This window comes from Nicotiana tabacum, chromosome 15 (genome assembly GCF_000715075.1).
Source record: "Nicotiana tabacum cultivar K326 chromosome 15, ASM71507v2, whole genome shotgun sequence".
Taxonomy (NCBI): Eukaryota; Viridiplantae; Streptophyta; class Magnoliopsida; order Solanales; family Solanaceae; genus Nicotiana; species Nicotiana tabacum.
The window spans coordinates 89354406-89372916 of record NC_134094.1 but is presented as its reverse complement, the minus strand read 5'-3'; the positions used below and the strand labels follow the sequence as shown (position 1 = coordinate 89372916).

The 18511-nt window shown below is 36.1% G+C and overlaps 3 protein-coding genes across 5 annotated transcripts; 1 reads left to right on the top strand and 2 right to left on the bottom strand.

Annotated features, from left to right (window-relative positions):
- Positions 1–5693: 5693 nt before the first annotated feature.
- LOC107799481 (cationic amino acid transporter 1) lies at positions 5694–9933 on the bottom strand. Of its 2 annotated transcripts, none has more exons than XM_016622609.2 (4): positions 9892–9933; positions 8032–8469; positions 6798–7571; positions 5694–6654 (listed from the first exon to the last, which is right to left on the bottom strand). In XM_016622609.2, the coding sequence occupies exons 2-4, from the start codon at positions 8459–8461 to the stop codon at positions 6029–6031; spliced, it is 1830 nt and encodes a 609-aa protein (XP_016478095.1). In that variant the 5' UTR covers positions 8462–8469; positions 9892–9933; the 3' UTR covers positions 5694–6028. The 2 variants fall into 2 exon arrangements, with proteins under 2 accessions (XP_016478095.1, XP_075087087.1); XM_075230986.1 differs by lacking the exon at positions 9892–9933 and adding an exon at positions 9690–9871.
- A 1238-nt stretch (positions 9934–11171) lies between these two features.
- LOC107799479 (uncharacterized) lies at positions 11172–13242 on the top strand. The gene is made up of 2 exons (XM_016622606.2): positions 11172–11620; positions 12934–13242. Exons 1-2 carry the CDS (start codon positions 11198–11200, stop codon positions 13114–13116), a joined length of 606 nt encoding a protein of 201 aa, XP_016478092.1. The 5' UTR covers positions 11172–11197; the 3' UTR covers positions 13117–13242.
- Positions 13243–14686: 1444 nt separating this feature from the next.
- On the bottom strand, positions 14687–18180 carry LOC107799478 (uncharacterized). Of its 2 annotated transcripts, XM_016622604.2 has the most exons (4): positions 17937–18102; positions 17067–17116; positions 15374–16702; positions 14687–15063 (listed from the first exon to the last, which is right to left on the bottom strand). In XM_016622604.2, exons 2-4 carry the CDS (start codon positions 17069–17071, stop codon positions 15057–15059), a joined length of 1341 nt encoding a protein of 446 aa, XP_016478090.2. In that variant the 5' UTR covers positions 17072–17116; positions 17937–18102; the 3' UTR covers positions 14687–15056. The 2 variants fall into 2 exon arrangements, with proteins under 2 accessions (XP_016478090.2, XP_016478091.2); XM_016622605.2 differs by lacking the exon at positions 17067–17116 and having other exon boundaries at positions 17937–18180.
- Positions 18181–18511: the final 331 nt, after the last annotated feature.

The following is an 18511-nucleotide window of genomic DNA, read 5'->3' as shown; positions in this document are numbered from 1 at the left end:
CACTTCCGCAAGTTGTTCTTGTAGTTTCAAGATCTGCAGTTCGTATTCACCGGCCAGATTCCAAATGTTTAGCAAATATGATTTGTAGTATTCTTGGTTAATGGGTTCATCATACCATTCTTCAAAACTACATTGATTTTCGTCCTACCAATGGGATTATAACACAAGACTATTACTTAACATGTTATATAAAAACTATTAACAAATATTTTTTCAAAAAATAATAACTTACAACTTGTTTACACATCCAACGTATGCGCCCCAGATTGCAATTTGACCAATATGGCTTCAAAATAGCACGTTTGCCACAGTAACACCTTGGTACGTCATTGCGTCCAGTCATGTCGTAATGCTCGAAAATGAAAAATTAATGGAAAGTTTTTCTATTCATTTCGTTACAATGCAACTAATAACTAAAACGCGCGAGGTTTTTATAGGCAGCTAAGAGTGATTTTAGGTTACATAACGCATATTGGTGAGGAGCTATGTTTCGCGTGATAATGGTTCTTTAGGGTACAAGTGGGTCCAGCTTTTTTAGGTCGACATCTTTTTCAGGTCAACATGACAATACACATAGCACATATTGGTGAGGTGCTATATTTCACGTGATAATGATTCTTTAGGGTATAAGTGGGTCCAGATTTTTTCAGTTGAGATATTTTTCAGGTCGACATGACAATACACATAGCGCATATTGGTGAGGCGCTATGTTTCGCGTGATAATGATTCTTTAGGGTACAAGTGGGCCCAACTTTTTCAGGTCCACAAATTTTTTAGATCGACATGACAATATACATAGCGCATATTGGTGAGGCACGATGTTTTACATGATAATGATTCTTTAGGGTAAAAGTGAGTATAGCTTTTTCAGGTCGACAACTTTTTCAGATTGACATGACAATACACATAGCGCATATGGGTGAGGCGCTACGTTTAATATAAAAGTTTGTTCAGTTTAGTTCTTCTTTAGATAAACAAAGAGATCAGTATTAAAGACCATTTGAAGAACAAACATCCATTTCAGAAATGCCACTAACATTTAATAAGTGATTTAAGAAGAGGCAAAAAGGTGAAGGTAGTTCAAAAAATCCACATGGAATACATCATAACACAATCGATCCCTACCTTGAAAACAATATGCTATGTTGCTATACAAATTTGGTTGATGACAAGTGGTATGGTGTTCTACGTCCCTTGGAAAATAAGCCTATCAATATAGACACTGATCTCAAAGTTGCAGGGCACATTATTGAGGGCGAAACGCATTCTACAAAGCCTGAAGGTATGCGAATTTGGGGTGAAAACTACAATGGGTTCCCCTTTACTCAAAACGATATGATTATGAAGTACTATGTCACCGGCATGGGCTTGTTGTACCACAAGCACTGTCTGCAACCTTCCAAACAAACACACACAAAAATGAACCAGAAGTGATTCAGCATTTTACGAAGGAGATTCTAGAGATGGAAAATGTACTAGCCGTTCATCATGCAATGGATGATCTTAACTACCTGGAAGGAACATAGGATCAGTATTGGGATTTATTAGAAAATGAAAAATTACATAGAGACAACGATTATCCTGTTTTCCCAACAGTTGTCGATTGGGAGGGACTACCTAACTTTCTACCATAGACGTTGGACGTAGGAGTCCCATATTATTGTTGAAATCAAGCAAGTGGTCTTATTGATGATAGCGATGAAATACGAGAAATATGTGTCAACTGGGGCCTAGATTACGATGCCCTCGGTCCTGAAGGGTGCGTACAAGATGTTGACGAAGAAGATGAAGACAATGACAATAAAATAGTGCTAGATAGTGACGATAATGATGAATGAAAATTGCTATTTATTTCTTGGGGTGTATGTTAAATTGTTGTATTGAATCTTTAATGGTAAATATCAATTAGATTTAACCCCATTAGAAATATAATTTTATTTCATAAATTTTGCAAACTAAACATTTACAGACATTTAGTACAACGAAAATATTGGAAAAAAATACTACATTTATCCTTGATAATGGGGCACATTAGATGAACTGCCACCTGGAGCTTCCCAAACCAGCTGAAGGACATTTATGGCGGTCATGTCCTGTTTGGGAACATATGCCACATTTATGCGCATAAATGGTATTACCAATATCCATTTGGTTCCGTGTCCGTGTTCTTTTTTGCACTTGCCGTTGATGCACATATTATTTGTTACACACCATTTTAAATGGTTCCGACTGCCAATAATGCTCAGCACCCACTGGCTACAATTATCCACTATAGGTGTTTAAGTATGCATCAACACTATATTCTTTATCAACGTACCTCGTTGCCGCGAAACCTGTATGTTAAAAGTACTTCATGGCATGTGAGCATGGCAAGTGATAGATTGACTATTTTTCACATGAGCACAATATTCTGGCTTCATTGACGGTGTGCGTATTATTCCCGCAGTTGTGATGCAGACAAGTGCGAACTTCAAAAATATTTCGCTCGCTGCAATACTGCAAAAATGAATGCCACTGTGCTCGCTTCCTATATTTCTCAAATCGTTTCATTGGTTGTGGCATAAATTCAACACCCATTTCCATCAATGGCGATACGCCTCTAGATCTTTCAATAAACCTCTCCGCCATCTGCTTGAATGACATCCGCACCATGATAGTGACATGCAATCCACGTGCAGACTTCAATATCCCGTTGAAAGACTCTAACACATTTGTAGTCAGAATTCTCCATCTTCTACCACCATCCTTATGCAAAGTCCACTTGTCAAGCTTATGTCGCATCAACCAATAATAGGCTTCTGGGTCTTCCTGCCTAATCAATTCCATTCGCCTCCTGAATTTACACTCTTGGTGATCTGTTGCAACCATCCACATAAATCATGTAAGCCCTCTAGAAGTTGGCATTCAAGTGCCTAACACAGTAACGGTGGTAAGCATACGGTTCCTGCTATGCACGCAAATTCTGTACATAACGTAAAATACCGCGATGTCGATAAGATATTAGACAAATACCTGAACGCTGTTTGACAACGTGCTCCTTCAAGTGGTTCAAAAACAATGTCCATGTCTCTTGGCTTTTATTTGCACAAATAACAAATACTAGGAGAAATATACTTCCATTAGCATCTACTGCAACGGCGATCAGCAACTTAATATCATACTTTCCATAGACATGAGTGCCGTCTATGGATATTACTGGCCGACAATGCACAAAACCATCAATGGCTAGTTTAAATGCCCAGAACACATATCTGAATATGTATTCTGGTATTCCCGGACTCCGCTCAAGCTTCCATTCAACAACAGTCCCAGGGTTAAAGTGTTGCAATGCAGCCATGTACCTGGGTAGAGAGGCAAAGGACTTATCCCAATGATCATAAACAATTTCAAACGCACGTTTACGCCCGAGAAATGCCTTTCTTTTGGTAATGGTATATCCATATACATGATGGACAGATGTTATACACTTTTTGATCTTGTACCTTATGGATGCTTCAATGTGTGGAATCAAGACAAGAGAAATCAAGTCAATATTCAAGTTAGAATGCTTCCCACTGAATGTGTCCATTTCACAATTGTGGGTGCCAATGTATTTCCCCACAATCCACATATTTATTTTTAACTTTCTCGCACGCAACATCCAATTAAAACCTTGAAACCATCTATGACAAATAACCTTGTATACTTCCGGAGATGACTCATGAACCACGATCTCACGATACTCTTTTATGCTGTACATTTGCACCGCCAGGCGCACTTTATCAGCAAAAAACATGCCCTTTGACAACACCGTTGCTCTAGATTCATCCCACATTGCTGTTCGAATTTTGTCAAGATCCCTTGTGAGGGCATCCACATCCGACATACTTGGCAATTGATCAAGGTAGGGAATCACCCTTGAATGAAACGGCATATGGGACTCGTACATTCTTGGTCTAATGGGAGGTGGATCATGCTCCCTCGTCAAATCAGGTTCATCATTCTCGTCCTCCTCATCATCACCCTCATTAGGGAATGGTGCGTCATCTCTAGACTCATCAGCATTATTGTTATAATCACTATCATCTTCCTGACTCTGCGCATCTGCCAAATCCTAATTAAATATGTCGTCTTAGGGCAATTGAGTAAGGACAAGACCTTCAAGTTGCTCGTTTTCACTGCACAACTAATAAAATAATGAGTTTCTCAAATTCATCCAAAATTTACATAAAAAACTTTATCACTTAACTTACAAATCAAAATGTGTTGATATCCCATGATGCACATTATCCTATTGTTGATGACTCCCGGATGGACCACTATGATCCAACACACTAAAACTAGGCATATTCCAACTGTCCATTGGTTCATAACTTATAAAATTCATATCTGGCCGGTATCCCCTGTGGAATATATGAGTTTTAATACAATTTCAATGCATAAAAATAAATATCGTAACATAAAAAAAAATTGAAGTTTACCACTCGGCTTGTGGATTATGTAAACTTGGGGATAAATTATGTCCTCGCTCCTCATTCGCCCGCAGAGATAGTTTAGATCTGGCCAAACTCTTTCACTCGGAACCTATTCGGATAAAACTGTTCCAAGAAAACCACCTGATGATTGAGGGATATCCCTATTTTGCGGAATCTCATTATTGCGAACGTCTTCAGCCTTGACATACATTTCCAACATTTTTATCACAAGAAATTTCCAATGTTCATCCGCAGTCCTCAAAAAATCTGTAAGAGTTTCATCGTCTTCGATGTTAAACTCAACATAACAAGCAACCCCATGCAGAGTAACATAATAGGGATATCTTCCGATTGCTTTAATATTAACCGAACGTTTGCTCACACTAATTTTTTTTACATAACAACGATACCAATCTATCGTACTCCATTGTAAGTGGCAACTTAACATGTCATTGTGGAGAACAACTATAGCATACTGAGTTATTTTCCACCACAACCTCATCCTCAATATATTGAAACCCTAATTTTTCGCTCTTCGGACATTATGACAAAATGCAAAATAACATAACGAACAAATATTTCGGAAGATCTGATGGATCCTGAATGAATTTTTACCAAATTCTGAAACTCCTTAAATAAGAAAAAAATCAATCCGGGGGTACAATTATTTCATGTATAGCGCATGCATAATAAGCACTATATATGTAGCGCGTATACTGCATGCGTTATACCCATATAAATTATTGGTGGGTCAGTAAAGTGCAGCTGAATTATTAGTGGGGCAGGAAAGTTCAAATATAGCGCGGTTATTCACCGCGCTATATATAAAATGGTAGTCACTTTTTTCCCCACCTATTTTTGTCGTTTGAGCCTAAAAGAACCACACTTTGGTTCCGGTTCCGTCGGACCCCAAGAGCAAAAACATATACTCCTATATAAGGAATGCATTATGTATAATTTTATCACTTAATTATAATTATAGATTTTCATTTTCTTTTTAATTTTTAATAATTAAGATTAATTGTTCAATTTGATATAAATACTGGAGTAACACATTTGAATAATATTTTATTGAAGTTTAAGATAAAGTATTTGGAAGATCTTTTTCTTTACAATTTAAAGGAGTAAGATGTGCTTAAACATGTACATAAACTTTTGAGTCGCGTGAAAAGTAAATAAAAATACTATCAATTCATGGAAGGCAAGAAGGAACTAGAAACATAAATATAATTAAAGTTGCTACTAAAAGAGTTGTCATTATAGATAATCGAAGCTTGCATATCAAAAATCTAATTTAATTCTTCATTTCCTCTTAAGACTAATTAATGAGAGTTTAAATTATATATACCGACCATGTTGCCTTATTTAGGGGCAACGAATATCATGTCATACATAGTGAAAGCGTTTTGTTATCCACACAATCAAGTATGATCATAAACAGTTTGAAAGAAGGCTTAGTCCCCTCAAATATTTGTGCCTAAGACATTAAAATTCTTCATGCTACAAACCAAGTAACCAACACCTTCTTGATCAGATTGGAGCACAGAGACTAAAGATAAGAACTTGAAACCTTATTATTTAGAGACCATTTCTTTACCAGAAGCAATAGGAGCATCTTTGCTATATACACCATTGCTTCCCTCTTCAATATTCTTCCACCCTCTGCCCCTTTCAAATTCTTTTGCAGTGTCATAAGAAGCATGAAGTCCAAAAAACAAGTAATATACCAACAGAAATCCAGTCCAAGCACCAAACCTTATGAATGATTTCTTATCAATTGACCCTAAAAGGAAAATGTTAATAGCAATAGAGGCTGATGGCAACCATGGCACAAGTGGTACACCCCATAGCTTTGGATTACGAGCATGAGGTACAAAATACCAAAGTCCAATTGTTGCTAATAACCAAATTGGCACAGTAATGCAGTAACCAATCCATCCGTGTTTACTTAGTCCCCAATAAGTAGCTGTAGCAATGGAGGATCCGAGAATAATCAAGAGAAACGCGATAAGCTTGTTGCGATTTGCATTTGTAGTTTCTCCGCTCACATAGTAACGTCGAACAAGGAGAGCAAGCGCCACAAGCATGAAAATGAAGAGGGTGGAGATTGAAAGGAGATTGGAGAGAATATCGAGTTTCGTAAATAAGGCAATGATTGCAGTAGCACAAGACATGACGGCCGTGGCATTGACTGGTGTACCTGTAGGGACGGATCCAAAAAATCACTAAATTTCAACAAATATTAAAATCTAAACCCATAATGGCGAAAGTGCATCGGATTCAATAATGAGAAGAGAAAGTTGAACCGATTCAATTTTGAATTCCGGATTCGCCTCTGTGTACCTGTCTTGGCATTTACTTGAGAAAACCATGGAGGCATCATGTGAGTTCTTGAAATATGAGTTAAATATCTAGCTTGACCAACAGCACCAACTAGCAAAACTGATGTCATTCCTTTCAATGCCCCCGCAGCCACAATATATTGTGCCCAATTCCATCCCACAGATTTAAACGCCACAGAAAATGGAGCATGAATATCAATATTCTGATATGGTTGCATGAGACACAAAGTAATGGCTAGTAAACAGTACAAAAAAGTTGTGATCACCATAGAACCAATCAGTCCAATTGGAATATCTCTGCCAGGATTTTTAGTTTCCTCAGCCATAGTGGAAACAGCATCAAAACCAACATATGCAAAGAACAAAACTGCAGAAGCTTTGAATATCCCACGAACGCCAAATGGTGCAAAAGGGGTATAATTCTTGGTATCTGACTTTATTAGGCCACAGATGATGATGAAAAAGATCACGAAAATGTGAATGATTGTGGCGATATAGTTGAGGCGAGATGAACCTTTTGTACTATAAATTGCGATAAGACAGACGATGAGGCAAACACCAACAGCAATAGGATCTAGCTCATTGTATCCGTCTGCTAAACTATTCACCTTGATGAGGAATCTGTCGGAGTTGAAGTTTAGTAGAGTTGCAAAATAGGAAGTCCACGTACGAGCTACTGCAGCACCAGCAATCACATATTCAAGAAGTATATTACCAGCAGCAATGAAGGCAACAAAGTCACCTAACTCCACTCTCAAGTAGGCAAATGAACCACCTAAAACATCATTATTGGACTTCGTTACTGATACTTAAAGAAGAAATTTTAGAAGGATTTAACTTAGAGGTTAACTATTAACACTGACAATATAAAGAATAATAGTACATGTTACATAAGAGATAATTGGTAAGTGGTAACCTGTGATAAGGATTAGTTATCTAAAGAAGTAACCCGCTATGACAGGTTAACATGCACGGATTGCAGAGGTGAATGGAGTATATACCTGATGAGTTTACTGAATTCAGTATTTTCGACAAGGAGTATCAGTATATATGAAAAAGTCATTGAAATTTTGACAAATTGAATATTGGACACATTATTTCAGAAGTACTAACGGATTCTGTCATAAAACCTACATCTTGAATCCGTCAAATTTAAATCTTGAATCTGTCTTCGACTGATTCTGTAACAATTCTTTACACTGATACTGCAAAATAATATAGAGCAATCCATTTACCTGCAACAGGAATCTCGACAGCAAACTCAGTATAGCAAAAAACAGAGAGCATTGCAGAGATCCCAGATACAGCATAGGATAAAACAACAGCAGGGCCAGCTTCTTGATTAGCTTCAAGACCTGTGAGAACAAATATTCCAGCTCCAATAACAGCTCCCATTCCAAACCATATCAAATCCCACCAAGTAAGTGTCTTCTTCATTTCGTTCTGGCTCCGCGACTTTGCTTGTAACTCTTCCCCATCTTCAGAACGTGTCAGGATCCTATCTATTAGCCTTGTTGGTGTTTGTATCAGCGCATTCGCGTAATTTCCCCAGCTTTTAAATGATTCCTCGGGCAGAAAATCGTCTTTTGTGCATGAACATACTCTTCTCCTTATTCCTACTTCTCCTCCTTCTGACTTTGTATGTTGATCACCCTCAGTCCCCATTCTTCACGCTAAATTTAAAAAGTTTTAACACAAGTGATAAAAGGAAAAGCAAATGCAACAATGGAAAAGCGGCACAAACATATTCAGAATTTAGAGAAAAGCGGCACAAGTATACATAGGCGAATTCGGAATTTAGCGTCATTTTATTTAGTTATTTCTTTATTTTGCATATGTACATGCAGAGGCGGACCCAGGATTTGAGCGCGACGGACTAATCACCAGCGAATCCACCCTAACTAATAATGTTAGTACGTAATGGCGGACCCGGATTTTATACAAGCGGGTTCATTAAACACGACACCAATAATAAGAACGATATGATATAACAAGTGAGATTTGCTCAACTATATTTTTTCTTTTTTATTCACTACAACAAATGAAGTCATCATTTTTAAGTTGACGTTTTTAGCTTTACCAGTTGAGCAAGTTTTTTTAATAAAAGTACTACAAATTCTATTTAAAATTTAATTTTAGAATAAATTATCTACTTACTTGAACAAATTTTGCTTTAACAAATTTAGCTATTTGTTAACTAATTTTATTTAACATATTTAAAAGTATATTAAGCTCTAAAACATATAACCTTATTTAAATATTTTCCTCATTTGTAGAAATGATGTTATTTACCCAAAAAAAAAATTCAAAAGAAAGAGTATTAACTAAACTAAATTAATATAAATAATTGAAGAGAGCTTATAAGCTAAACTTACTCTGAATAAATTAACGCTGATCTGAAGTGAACTTAATTAGTCACAAGAGCCATACAAATATAATTAGCAATAGTCATAGTCACAAGAGCCATACAAACATAATTAATAATAGTCATAGTCAAAAGACAAAAAAAGCAAGTGCTGCAATGAGAATTTGATCGCTGAACCATCCATAGCCTTTGAACCCGCTTGACCACCAAGCCACAAAGATGTGTTGTGTCAAGCAGATTTATTATTATTGAAATAACCTTATCGTTCTGGTATTAGATGATACATACATGTATACATTATATATTTTTGATAAAACGGATTCATTTGAACCCTCTTTGATATATGTGGGTCCGCCCCTGATAGTACGTTTGACGAAGTATAGCAAATACGGGTCCGCCCCTGATAGTACGTTTGACGAAGTATAGCAAATACTTCTTGACGAAAGAGTAAAACCGTCACAAATTTCGTCCACATTGATAAATTTCGTAATATAATATTCATAAGTCCGTCAGAATGTTGTGACTGACCTCCTATTATGTTCTTTTCACCCGAGACATCATGTGTGAAATTTTTCCGAAGAACTTTGATTGAAAAAGAAACAGAATAATGGGGTCAAGATTAATTAAAGATTCGTTCAGTTGCTGGTAGAATCGGAATAAATGGTCGGAAAATTATATTTTGGAAACTGAAACAAGAAAATAAAATAAAAAAGGGGGCAACATCATGTACCTATGAGAAATGGCTGGTTGAGACTCCCAAGAGAAATTCACAATGTAGTGTAGTACTATCTGCATAAACGTATATAAGTAGAAGGTAAGAGTGTGTTTCTTAACGATATTTTCTCTGAATTCATCGTCCGGCAAAAGATACTAAAACAGCAAATAATAGATTCCAAAACAAGTCTTTTTCAAAATCATACATAAAGATAGATTTAATCCAATAGACTTTTGGTTACTGTATGACAAAAATAAATTTTCAGCTAAATATTAGGAGTAGTAATATTTTTAACAATATTATTTATGAGTCCTTGATTGTTAAATATAATTGCATATATAACTAGAAAATAGTTTCAAAATCTAAGCAAAATAGGTCCTTAATCATCAATCGATATCAATGAACTTATTTAGCTGTTCTAGAAACGGCTATATATAAACGAATTTCTGCAACCTTACTAGCTTCACCTACCCTTAACTCTTTCCTTCACTGCACCTTCAAATTTCAGTATTTGCTATCTTTTTTACTTCCTAAAATGTCACATCTACTCACTTGCAAGTTGTTGCAGCCTCGAATGGTTAATAAAATTGGGCATGAGTGTTTGAGTGGTAAATATTTTTTTACCCTGATTAATATTTTTTCACCTTATACTCCTACTTAGTAAGGATTTAACTGATTTATTTAATTTAAAACAAGTGTTTTGGCTTACCTCCGAAATTGAGCAACTTTATCCTCAGCTTAGCTTTTGGTTTAATATTACCTGGCCATTAGAAAAAACTTTTATTTTTATTTTTGATACAAAAGACCATAGTCAAAAGTTAAGGGGTAGATTTGGATATTTTTTTTTCAAAAAATTTGTATACTGGAGTGACTAATTACTAACGTTAAAAGGCATGAATAGATAAAAAATGTAATAGTGAAACCCCTTTTGCTTATGAAAACATGTTTAATCACGCACATACCGGCAGACCAGAATTTTTCATTAAGGAGTGTCAAAATATATAAAAATAAATATATCAGAAAATTAAGGGGAATCAATACATAGTATATATAAATATAATTTATTTTTTACCTAGCTACACAGCGTATTTTTCCCGCGAATGTGTGTCATTTGACAACCGTCCCTATAAGGTGGCTCCGCCACTGCACACACACATAGGCTATAAAATAATTTAAAATGACCTAATTACCAAAAAAATTCAAGTAAATACAAAGATATTATTCCTAAAAACAACTCAACAATACAGTTGGCACAATTATGTTGCATATTAATTAAAAAATGCAAAAAAATAAAAATAAAAATAAAGCTTGAAAAGCAGATATGGGTGCTCCATTCTGCTCCCGTTTTACGTCTCTCAAAGTCACGCCCTTTATTCCCAGCTTAGCTCCGGCGATTCAATTAAGTTTCACAACTAATCTCCGTCCCTTAAACGGTGTCGTAACATCTAGAATGGAATCAACATCCATTTCTCCTTCCAACAACTCCAGCGCAATCACCACCGTCAGCGCCGTCGCTGCCGGCGGCGACACAACCACAACCGGTAACAATAGCGCAGAGGATAACTCCGTTTCCGACACAGTGGTTCAGTACGTTGTTCTAAGGAGAGACTTAATTGACACGTGGCCGTTAGGAAGCGTGGTTACGCAAGGCTGCCATGCCGCCGTCGCCGCCATTTGGTCCCACAAGGACGATGCCGTTACTCTTCAATATTGTAGCCCTTCCAATCTCGACTCAATGCACAAGGTAAGTCCATCTCATCCGTTGATGTTTTATTTACTAAGATTCGTCATTTCTCTTTTAGATTCACCACTCAACAGATCAATTAGTGCTATACGATGAATGTGTATAAAAAATATTTTTACAATCAGGTCATGTAACTGTTACTGCAGGTAGCTCTCTATAACAAATGCTGATTGAACGAGCAGTAATTTTTACACTGTTTCATCTTCACTAAAGGAATTCTATATTAATCTTCCACGAGTTATGTTTTGATAATTACTTGGAATGGAAGATATCTAATTTTTGTAATTCAGTTAGTAATTGCAGTTGAATTAGCAATTATTGAACTGCTATTGTATGATAATATGATGGTGTGGAATTCGAAACTAGTAGTATATGATTATAATTATAGTTGGCTGTAATAACTGAGTGTGAAAGTGCATCTTTTAAGTGCTCAGTGAGGAATGTATCTTTTTTCTTTTTGTTGATAACGGTGGTGTCCAGGCCAGCTTGCACACGTCTCGATTATTCCACCGGGTGCCTGCTGCCTTCCACCAGCATAGGTACTAGGTAACTATACCCACCATGGTTTAAACAAAATGGGAAGAAATCACCTAGTTTCTTGTCTTTGGTAGAATTAGTCTCCAAGTTTCTTACCCACTTCAATGACTAATAGGCCACACCTCTAGATGTAGTGAGGAATGAATTTTTGATTTTCAATTTAGATACTAGGAGGCTAGAATTTCATTGGTTGAATGGGTAGCAAATGAAATGGATGGATAAGGTTGATTGATGCGTTGTGTTATGTCAGGAAAAGACCAAAGTGAAAATTGCTTTTACACTTGTTACAGGTTGTGTGGTTGATGGTCTGGTGGAGCTCCTCTGTGATATATTGTCTTAAGGTGTATCATAGTTTCAATTATCAGTTGTGGGAAGTTAAAAGAGCAAATTGTGCTTAGAGAAAAACAAAAGCCAGATTGATGCTCTTTTAGCTCCTTAACTGAATTAGTGATTGCTTAGGTTAGTAGGTGAAGCATGAATTATGCAGAATTTTATATGGAAGTTTCCTGGTGCCTGCTTTGGAAAATTGAGGTCAATAAATGCCATTGGACATTTCTATGGAGGTTCTAAATTCTAGCTTACTTGTGGTTAACTTATATTATGCAATGAGCTTATTTGTAAGCAACTTCCTTGTTCAGGATATATTTTTCAGAATGACATCCACTTCTGTTCTACATCAATGCGTACCAACTTAGTTTAGTCCTTGGGGTATAGAGAAATTTAGGAAAGATAAAAGATTCAAAATATTATTGCAACTTTCTCTCTTGGCTATGTAGGTAACTCTTGAAGCGAAGGGTGAAGCCCAGATATTGAACTTGGCAGAAAAGCTAAAAGCTGGGGGCATTGCTCATAAGCTGTGGATTGAACAACCAGAAAACATCCCAACTTGTCTTGCTACAAAACCTTATCCAAAATCTGTGGTATCTCCGTTTTTCAAGAAGCTAAAACTTTGTAAATGATGAATTTCAAGTGCCATCCGGTAATGTGACACTGACACAAGTAGTCTTAGTTTCAGTATATCTTTGCTAAGGTATTGAACATAGTTTTGCTAATGATGAGCTACACAATGATCATATTCCTTTACCGAACCCTTTTGCATACGGTTCACCTGGATTTTATAACCTGGTGATTTTGGCCATGCAAACATTGGTCTTATCTTCAGCTATTTCTGAAGTCTTATTGATTTACTGTCATGATCTTTTGGTACTCTGTGCTGCCACTCTGCCATTCTGCTTATCCTCTTAATTATAGCCAAATGGTTCATGTTTGGCATGTCTCTCCATAAGTTGTAATGGCTTTGGTCAATCCACCAAACTAATGGAAAGTTGGGTTGGTTGAGGTACGTACATGAACTTACCACAACCTAGTTGGTTGAGGAACCTGGTAATTCAAATTCCTTTGCAAAATCGGTCTGTGACATTTCTTTTTCTGGTTATCAAAGTTCTTTATCATCGAGTGAGCCATCTGGTCGCCTATCTGAAACAGCCTATGAAACAACATCTCTACTCTCACAAGGTAGGGGTAAGGTCTGCATACACACTATTCTCCCCAGAACTCACTTTGTGGGATTATACTTTGGTGTTGTTGTAAAGTCCTTTATCATCGAGTGAGCCATCATAATTGTTTCGTACTGTCTCTACCACCGGTCGCCTTTCCTGAAATGTTAAAATTAAGATGCATCTTTTTTTAGATCAAAATGAAAATTCTTCACATCTTCTGAATTACTTTGTCGTCCACTGAAATGGATATATTACAGCAGCTTTGTGGCAGTTGCCATAAGCTGGTATATGTAGCCCTTATTTGACACTTTCTCTCCCACCCCTCCCTCCTTTATATTTTTAAGGTAAATTCTCCTTGTGAGTTATTACCTTTGAGAAGTTTAATCCTCGAAGTCTTGGGATACAAAAATCAGATAAAGTTCAATCAAACTGACAATTATCCGTACAACATATAGCCATGATCCACAAATGAAGAAACTTGAGAAGAAAAGTTGAAAGCACGTGGACAGTACGAATTGCATGGCTAGCACAATATGAATACTATAAAGTAGTTAGTGAAGCTTAGCTATCAATTTTAAGTCTGTAAATAGGTAAAGTTGGACCATCCAATCATCTAATCAATCAAAACAACTATCAATCCAATCATTTCCATTTCAGTTCCTCTATATATATGTCATATTACTTTTATATATTCCAAGCTTTCTTAGAACTTTTCTTACATATATATATATATATATATATATATATATATATGTCATATTACTTTTATATATTCCAAGCTTTCTTAGAACTTTTCTTACCATAAACTAGACTAGTGTTAGTTATTGTTAAGTCAAATTCTGTCACTAATTTTTAATATGTCACTTTCGCTACTGGGAGTTCATAGTTGAGAAGTAGAATCTCCATTATGTTAGTTTCTAATAACAATTGAGAATCGTTCAATGATATTTCGAGTTACCATTCGATCTGATTCATTACCATTTTGACCATCAACAGTCCTTTAAAAATAAATATCACTACCCACCAGAACTGTGGCAAATTCAAAGGGAAACATTACATGTGTACAAATCTTCAATTAATACGCTAACCACCAGCATATTTTCCCACTGGTACTTCTATACAGAGCTGTTCAGAGAAAAGCTCTAAAGCAACACAAAAATAAAACCACATACACATCCTATCTCTTTCATTTTTTTCTTGCTCTTCTTTTTTTTTCGTTTTCCAATTTCTTCTTTTGTCTTTGTGAAAGAATTGTATGTTCCTAGAATTTCCTAATGGAAATAACCTTCTGACCAACCATTTTAGATGAATCAATTTTGGTGATGCATTCCCTATCAGCCAAACTGTAGCAGCATGTTTGATTTTCCACAAGCATGTCCAGTTCTAGCAAAAGTTATAATTTACACCCTGAAATTGAAATATTTCCAGAAGATTGATCAGAAATCTGTGTACGATTGAACTGCACATGATATATATATTTTTATGTCGCAAGCATCAATTCCCAACAGAAACACATGTTGATTTTAATTAGAATCAAGATGCATGATAAAAACATAAAATGATTTGATTATTATATTATTGTTGTTGTTCATGTTGTTGTTACTATGGATTTTATCATTATCATTGTTTTTGTTGGTATATGAACAAAAGATATAATACTGATTTGTTCATACAGCTACCGATAAATACATGTATACTCAAAAACAGAAATACTCACTTGGGCTCCTGCAAGGAGATGACAGTTTCAAAGGCACCAGCCAGTGCTCTTACTCTGTTCTTTCTTTGCTCTCGAAGCTTACTTGCAGTCTCTTCTATCACATCATTGGAGACCACAGATTCCTTCTTCCCTTGCACCACTTGACGTTGAGGTTTTGATGATGCCACAGTAGTACTAGTCTCCTGCACTGCTTCACCTTCCTTTCCTTGGTTTCTTCCTTTATCCTCTTCTTTTTCTTGTTGGTTCTCATCCACTGCTTTTACTGTGTTCTCTTCAAGATGAAGTTCATTAAGTTCATTGGTAATTGCTTCTGGTTCTTTAGGGTTGCTGGTGTTGGTTTCTTCAACTAGGTGTGCGTCTTCTGGTTCTTCCATCTTACTGATTTCTTGGTTTTCCACAACTATTTCAGCGTTGTTTTCATTTCCGTTATGCTCTTCTTGATCTTCAATGGCTGAATTGTTTTCTCCTGCATCAGTAGCAGCAGTTTCACTGTTGTTAATGATCACGTCACCTTCAGTATCAGTGACCAGCAATTCTTGATCATCTTCTTGCTCTGATAGTTCAGCTTGAGGAATAACTTCCTCAGTTGCATGTGGAGAATCAGTTATTTTTGATTCTTTAGGTGTTGATTCATTATGATCTTCCTGATCATTTCTCGATTTAGACGTGTCATCTTGCCCAGTTTCAGCCTGAGGAATAACATCCTCAGCTGCATGTGAAGAATTAGTTATTGGATCTTTTGGTGTTGAACCATTATGACCATTTTGATCATTTCTTGATTTGTGTGTGTCATTATGACTAGTTCCGCTGGCCTCCTGTTTCTTGGAGATGGTGCCGGTGGCTGTAGTCTTTATGGTCCCTGGTCTAGCATACATGCTGGTGCCACGTTGTTTACCAGTGGCTTCCTTAGTCATATGAGATGCTCTAGATAATTTATCCGAAAGGGGTTTTTGGGAAGTTGAACTAGTCTTGCCCGAGAACGATGAGGATGACTGAAGAATTCTCTCTTTAGCAGTTTTTTGCAAAGCAGCAACAGGAGGCTTATCAAACGATCTTATTCGAGTTAGGGTAGGCTTATTGTGAATGTTGGGGTCATTGGATGAAGACATTGTAGGCTTGAGATAGTTAGGAACATTCTTGTTTGAGGTGGTTGAATCTGCTCGTTTCCGCACCGGAGAGTTTGTATTTGATGAATTGGGACTTCTCAGATGATGAGCAATTGGATGTGAAGGAGATGTCCCTCTCTTCTCCTTTCCTGGTGGAGCAGTGTCCTTTGCCCGAGTTGCCATTATATTCTTTGGCTTAACAAGATTTTGAACTTGTATTTTGCTGCAAAAGAGTAGTACTTAATAGGTTAGAGTCATAAAATGGACTCTTCGACACAGGCCCCTCATGCATTACATTTTTCTTTGTTTTCACTCTACTGTGTAAGTTTATTCATATTGTTGTCCCAAGTACGAATAAAGGAGGCTTGCTGTAAGTTGACAGTCAGTCGGCATAAAACTTGTCTGTTTATAATGAATTCTCACAATACTCTACTAGCTTGGATTGATGTCCTATTGTTGTGTGTCAATGTTATTAGGTGTACTTCTTCATACTCATAAGCTTTTTTGCTTGTTAGAAATCCTAAGACTGGACATTGAAATATACTGATTGCCACCTTTGTAACATTTGCTTAAATTTGATATTTTACCTCATGCTCTTGAAGTTCTAATCACCACTAATCTCGTAGCCCTTCTAAGCCTGGTAAATTCAAATAGATCATCATCAACGTCATAGAGAATGAGAATTTCTCCAATTTAATGCAGAAATATTAGATTGTTTCCTTATAATTATTCTGACCTTTGAGAATACAACCAAAAAAAAAACACCTCTACATAGTGCACAGATTAACAAAATGTATATGGTTCTATAATTTCCACATCTCTTTCCAGCCAATTTACTATGTAGCTTAGACTAAGTAGCCCTTAACACAAAAAAATGCACATAAATCAAACACAGAAAGGAGAGATATATACTGAAGAAAACTGAAAAATGAATAATGACAGTGGACCCTCTGGTAGAATATCTGCCGTCATCATTAGATTCAATGAAATGACAAATGCACTACTCAAAATCTTAGCCAAATTTCTACAATAATTGGAACTATCAATCAACTTCTCATGAACTTAGATCCCCAAAACAATCTTGTGCTCCTCAATTTTCCCCTTTTCTTATTAATATTCCCTTTTCTTTTCTTATCCTAAACCATATAATTCCCATCCCCCTCCCCCACCAAGAAAAAAAAGAAAGAAATATATCTGCCAACCAAAAACTTTTTTGTAGAAATATGTTGCTCATAATATACCGAGAAACAGCTACCAACCGCATAAGAACAATCTTTAAGGAATACTTCAAGAGAAATTATACATAATAAAGAAAATTAATAAAAGGTTCATCTGGACAATCATGATTTAATACTATATCCTACATTCTTGAGATCATATTATCATGGAAACAGCAAACATTCAACAAAAGAAATCAGTGGGAGGGAACAGAAAGATAAGTAGAAAGGAAATGGCACCTTATATCAAAGATTATGATCCATAGCCTGCAGTAGTATATATAGGCGATTGTTAGGGAGTAGAAACTAATGGATTTTTGTGAAGACAAGAGTTTATAAGTAGGAAGGTAGAGAAAGAAAGTGAAGAATGGAGAGACGGTTTAATGAATTTGGAAAGAGTTATTTTTGGTATTTTGGTTGTTATTTTCTGTAACGCAAATTCTGGACAACCCAAGGTTGTGGAAGCACATAAACACAAAGATGTGATTATCATTACAGCTCAGGAGAATATTAAATATTATTAATTTGGTAATTTCTAGAAGGAATATCTCCTTCCTTTTTTTTTCATTGAACTATATAAAAAAAAATTAGTTTGTTGGTATAGCTTCTTAATTGGTAATGGGAAGCACAACAAGGCATAGTGCTCTACCTGCACTTTCCCTCACTCCTTAATCTAATTTTATGCATTAGTTTGTCAACGACGATTGAGATGGTAAACATTGAATAACAAATAGTAATCTTTTTTAGTACTAACTTCCGAGCTGATTGGTAGTGTTATATATCTTGGACTTCTTCTCCTTACAATTTTGACTTTA